Below are 6,112 nucleotides of genomic sequence, written 5' to 3' on the forward strand. Positions count from 1 at the left end.
CACTCTGGCTCGTCCTTCGTGTAGCGACATGATGCCAAATCCGGCCAGAAGATCGTCGGACCGTGGTGAGCCTTCAGAAGAGAGAGAAGCCGCTTTCAGAGACACTCTTTTTCTTTCTTTTCTTTTCCGATTTCTGCAAGTACAAATCGCTTGCCAAATAAAGAACTTCTTGGCGAACTTCGACATCTTCTCTATCCGGAGGTTCTCGGAAACATCCAACTTATCCTTGGCATTTACATACAGGATTTCTGGAATTTGGTTGAAGTTCGCCTTCACATGTCTCGTCATGCATTACTCAGCGTGTGGTTTCGTTCATTCCTGTTCGTACAACTTCCGGGAACGACTTTTTGGGACTGTCACGGTTTGGGGACTTTTGAACCTTAAACGTACGTAATCCAGCCCGAGTTTTGGTGTTATGCACGAAAGGCGTTCGATTTTGCGTTTAAAAATCCCAACCACGTGGTTGTGATAGTTCTCGTTAACCTGACCTTAACCTTAACCGTTTTACCAGACACCGTGGGATTTTCCACTTTTTGACGTATAATTACGTCTTTCATTAAGGGTGCCAAATCAGAAAACAGGTCACGTTTTTATGAAATAATGTTAACGTTATTAACTATTTTTGCCACGAACGGATTTTGGCGATTTACATACCAAACAAATCGGAAATTCCGTAGATTTATTTGATATGCTATACATTATAATCCCATAGTCTGTATATGGTTTAAATTCATGAAAATTGAAAGCATTCCCATTCTTTCATACATTTTTTCTGTCCGTTTGTGTTCCTTCCCGTACAGAGCTGCCAATAACGAGCAACTTATCGACGAGCAACGAAGGGGCAATCGTAAGATGTAAAGTCTCCATGGACAAAGGAAAAGAAGAAGAACGAAGGGGAATATTTGCTTAGAGTATAAACAGTGGATCTCGTTGAACGCAAACTTTCATTCTTCGTCATTCTTTGTGTGGACCCCGACTGGAAAACATCGTTGCTGGACGAGCTGGACGGAGAGGGATCGAGTGCCTTTCTCAAGGCAAGAGGGTGGAGGTGGTAGCGCTGGAGTAAAAGTAGAGTAGAGTTTTAAAAGGGCCTTTCTCAAGGCTAGAGACGAATGAACTGCAAAAGTTTAAAGTCTCTATAATACAAGACCTTCCTTCCTTCATTCTTCGTTAGGGAATCGACTGAACAACATCGTTGCTGGGCGAGCTGGACGGCGAGGAATCGAATGCAATGGGAGTGGAGGAGTAATATTATGGATAAAGTAAAGTTTTCCAAGGGCCTTGTTGAAGGTTATAGACGAATGAACTGAAGAAGTTTAAAGTCTCAAGCAAGGAATGAAGGCAACTTTCAGTATCGTTCTATATTCAAAGCAATGAATATCGCTTGTTTTTCTTTGTTTTGCGTCATCACATGTCTTCGTTTCGGATGTCTCTGGCATTGCAATCATTGCATCAAACTGACACCATTGCATTAAAATTCTGAGTTTTGACGTTTATTTTGCTACAAGGCTATTTATTTATTTATTCTTCTTCTTTCATTGTTTTTAAGAGGCTTTAAACTTTGCAGTTCATTCGCCTCTATTTATTTATTTACTATGACTCTACATCCCATTGAGATAAGATCTGATTCACTACTCTTCTCCAATAAACCCGGTCCATGGCTGCAGTTCTCCAACTCCCGGCTGCACCGATTCTTGCCAAATCCTGCTCTACCTGGTCCAATCACCTCGCTCGCTGGGCTCCTCTCCTTCTTGTTCCTACCGGATTAGATGCGAACACCATCTTTGCAGGGCTGCTGTCCGGCAATATTGCAACATGCCCTGCCCATCGCACTCGTCCAGCCTTGGCGACTTTCTGGATGCTGGGTTCGCTGTAGAGTTGCGCCAGTTCGTGGTTCATTCTCCTTCTCCATACTCCGTTTTCCTGTACACCACCGTATATTGTTCTGAGCACTCGAAAACTCCGAGCGCTTGTGAGTCCTCTTCAAGCATCGTCCATGCTTCGTGCCCATAGAGAACAAATGGTCGAATTAGGGATTTGTACATGGTACACTTCGAACGGGGTCGGAGCTTGTTGGACTTCAAGGATTTGCGGAACCCATAGCACGACTTCCATTGACAATGCGTCTTCGAATTTCACGGCTGTTGTTGTTGTCAGTTGTTATCAACGAGCCAAGGTAGACAAATTCCTGCGACAAGGCTAGCATTTCCTATAATTCATATTGCAGAACAACGTTTGTCGGGTCAGCTAGTATTTTATATTTTTTACAGGAAACTACAGGAAGGATGCTGGACACAGTCAATGATTTTAAGAAATACACTCATCCCCCCTCCCACAAAGATTGCTCGGTTGAATAAAAACTAAATATATGGTTTCAATCGTTTATTCATTAAAAATATGTGTAAAAATTGTTAAGATGTTTAAATACTACTCATACGAATATCGTTAACCGCCAGTAAAGTGTCAAATGTACAGAAAGGAACCATTCACGTGTTACGTCGATCCTGTTTTACAGGTATATGGAAAAGAGCTTACATTAGATTTATTATGCTGTTCAAAACGTAATTAAAAATATTCAACTTCGGAATCTCTCCGTTCAACATGTAAATATCCGTCCGCTCGGTAAACTCCTTATAGTGTTTCTCGTACATAGGCCAAACGCACATCTCAAAATAGCCCACCACATCGGGTGGATCGTAAACCCGTTGCATTCGTCTCGCGTAGCATTTCTCGTAAGGCAGGTGTATGTGGAATTTAATGTTGCACAAATCCATCGTAAAATTATGGTTGAATATCAGAAATCCCTCGATGATCAGCACATTCAGTTTGATATTCTTGTTTTGGAATGAATCGTTTTTGGACTTTTTGTTGAGATTACTCGGTCTTTGGCTTCCGCTGGGAACATTCTCATCGTATCTGTTCAAATAGTTACTGAGGAAATGGTCGGCGAATATGTTGTCATCGTCTCTGGTCAAATAAATCTGCTCGGCTATGTTGTTGTCATCTTCACTCTTGCTTAGCTTTTGGCAGTCATACAGCAGGAATTTGTGTCCGAGAATCCTCATTATGTCGTGACACATCCTATCCATATCGATTGACGACAGAATTTCCCAGTTGATGTGGTTCAGCTTCTCTATGACCTTGTGCTTGGGACTGTTCACCGGTAGGAAATAATCGTCCTGACAGATAAGCGCAACTTTGTTCATTGTTATGTTCTTCTTGAAGACGGCTTTGTTCAGATGAGAACTGAAGTAGGTTTGGAGTGATTTAGCCAGGGTGGATTTGCCCCCGTTTGTCACACCAGATATGCCAATCACCAACCAAGCTTCCATCGTGCATCGAATCAGCGATTGCGCCTGGAAAAATACAAGATTGTCAAAACGTTCTGTAACTTAATAAACATCATTTAAATTACAATCAAAGTTCAAATTCAATCAAGAGAAAATAATGAAACTAATCATTCAGGGAACTTCAATTCGAACATCAGCAACACTTACCGTTTAGTAGCGTTAATGCGTATTGATTCCCAGATGACCTTTCAGGTGATAAAGCGTAAAGCCAGACAATCCGCCGATGAAAAGCACACCAAAAACGGCTGGAACTAAAAATGCAAACTTCCGGTCCGGGAACAAAGAATGAATCCAGCTCTCTGCAAATATGAGACGGATGTAATGCACAGCGCAATTTTAGCACAGTTTCACAGCGAGAGCAAACGTTGTATAACATGTGTACATAACTCAAATAAAAAACGGCGACGCAAACACCGTTCGTCAATTGAGTCAATGATGTGCTGTGCTTATCAATAAAGAAGATGCTCATCACAGTGAAACAAGATTACCTTCGCTGGAATCAATCACCATGAACGGCAGAACGCCAACCCAGAAAAAGTAATATAAAAACACTGTCAGCGTGAGCGTTAGGACGAGTTTGCCGATCATCGAATTAGATGCCATTCAAGGACGATAGATGATGCTGCGGAAGAATGAATTCCATCGATGAATAAACAGTTCAATTGGAGGTGTAGCGTGATTACTTAGACTGCACAATTAGAAAATAAACAGTTACAAAACACTCTCATTTGATTTATCTTATCGGCGAAACAAATGTATGTAAACAAAAGTTCCGGTTGGAGAACTGTCATTAATAGGGTGACTAGAAAAAAAAAGTGAACTCGAATAAAACCACAAATTGGGCTCAGTATGCGAGTTGGGTTTCAAAATGACAGTTTTTTGCTATATTTTCGTGTTGTTTTCTATACGAATGAATTTATTACACGTTTCAATTGTTTAATGGTATATTTTTCTAACTACAACGAGACGTAGTTTAGACTAATTATTTTAGTATTGAAGACTTTTACAGTTCTAAAAACTCGTTAAGCTGTCCTCATCCCACTCTGCATTGTTGTCCCAGATTGGTCCCAACAAATGGTGTCGACAACGTCGCCGATATCGTGCCATTTTGCAACGATTTTGTCGACGTGTCCTTTGTATTTGACAGCCAATTACGAGCCAACACTGTGCCAATCTGGCACCGCGTCGACCGATTGCAGCGCCCTGCTCGACTTTTATTATGGCTATTATTTCTTTCAAGACATGAAACAAAAAAAAAAAACTGTAACCGTTTGTATTACTTATTATATTAAATGTTTAAGTACACATCATAATATAATTTGCCATTGTATAACTTACATAATTTTTTTTCAAAATATACTACATACCTATTTCGTAAAATTATTTGTCATTGATTCCTCACGGCCGTAAATCTTTTGGAATTATATGCTGAATATTGTGGAAAATATTTCTCTATCTTTCTCTACCTTAATTCTAAGTTGTTAACAAAAACACCTAACCTTCGCTGATTGAATATGGTTATGTTTCGAAATACTATTTTGATGCACTACGTAGAGCAAGATGCTTGGTATATAGTCATGCAAATAGAGTAAAAAGGCTGCATTCAGTTCGAAAGGGTCAACGAACGATAATTTGGTGATGTTATTGAACTCATTCTAATATTCATGACTGAAACAAAACATTAGTCTATTAGCTAATGTTGACAAAAAAACAATGTAAATACCTGATGTTATGATCGTTGATTAGTGACAGTATTTCCGTCTTGTCACATTACAATGCTACAGTGCCACAAATGTACACCGCCAGCATAACCTTTTCCCATCAAAAATCGCAAATCTTTTCGTTATCCGGCTTGGGATTTTTTTTTGCGATCAGGTGTTTTTGGTATCACTGAGCCTTATCGTCTGCACGGCACATATGCACATACTGCCCCATTATTTTGTTGGTGGTATACTCTGGAGAAGGCACATCGAAATAACTAAAAATAAAACGGAATTCGTGTTGGTGAATACAAAAGTAATATCACAGCATGACCCAGCAAACATAAAATCGCATAACAAGCGTATATATAACATCATATGCCCTAAAATTTGGTTGGCATATAATGCGCCTAACTGGCATATGCATGCAAAAGTGGAGGCCATATACATACATGGCAAATGCTTACCGAATTTGTTTGGATGAATATGCAACTTTGACCGGCTATAATAGCGACTTTTGCCATACTCATATACGATTTATTACAGACATAGGAAAAAACAAATGGCGCAAAATATTTTCGTGAAATGTTTATTATAGCCTCACGAAATAATAATTGTTTGGTTGACTTGTGTTGGGAGTGGTATATGAATGTTTAAAATGGCACAGTTTGATGTTTGGTGAAAACTGCTCCGATGTGAGTTCAAACTCCGGTCGTCTGGATTATCATCTACCAGCTAGCGAGCGCGGCTATCTGAAATTTAATTCTACAGCGGTTAATACTTTCGAGTGCATCAGCATTTCATTGACATTTCAATATGATGTAATATGTTCTTTATTAGGATCTAATATGATTCACTGTCTCATGATTTTCTTCAGCATGCAACACGATTCACTACAGTACTGAATCGATTTAAATTATACGCTTATACGACACACAAACTGCATCAGCGTAATATACGCATAAGATGCGGCTTAAATATATTTTACGACAATGTGCATCATAAAATTGATGTTTATTATACCGAATTGCGACTTAATTTGATAATGGTATTTAAAATCGA

The 6,112-nt window shown here is 39.5% G+C and overlaps 1 protein-coding gene across 2 annotated transcripts; it reads right to left on the reverse strand.

Annotated features, from left to right (window-relative positions):
• Positions 1–2,369: 2,369 nt before the first annotated feature.
• On the reverse strand, positions 2,370–4,130 carry LOC129768341 (nicotinamide riboside kinase 1). Of its 2 annotated transcripts, XM_055769919.1 has the most exons (4): positions 4,034–4,130; positions 3,839–3,972; positions 3,498–3,649; positions 2,370–3,356 (listed from the first exon to the last, which is right to left on the reverse strand). In XM_055769919.1, exon 4 carries the CDS (start codon positions 3,330–3,332, stop codon positions 2,532–2,534), a length of 801 nt encoding a protein of 266 aa, XP_055625894.1. In that variant the 5' UTR covers positions 3,333–3,356; positions 3,498–3,649; positions 3,839–3,972; positions 4,034–4,130; the 3' UTR covers positions 2,370–2,531. The 2 variants fall into 2 exon arrangements, with proteins under 2 accessions (XP_055625894.1, XP_055625893.1); XM_055769918.1 differs by having other exon boundaries at positions 3,839–4,103.
• Between the last annotated feature and the right edge of the window lie 1,982 nt (positions 4,131–6,112).

Source organism: Toxorhynchites rutilus, chromosome 2 (assembly GCF_029784135.1).
Source record: "Toxorhynchites rutilus septentrionalis strain SRP chromosome 2, ASM2978413v1, whole genome shotgun sequence".
Lineage (NCBI taxonomy): Eukaryota > Metazoa > Arthropoda > Insecta > Diptera > Culicidae > Toxorhynchites > Toxorhynchites rutilus.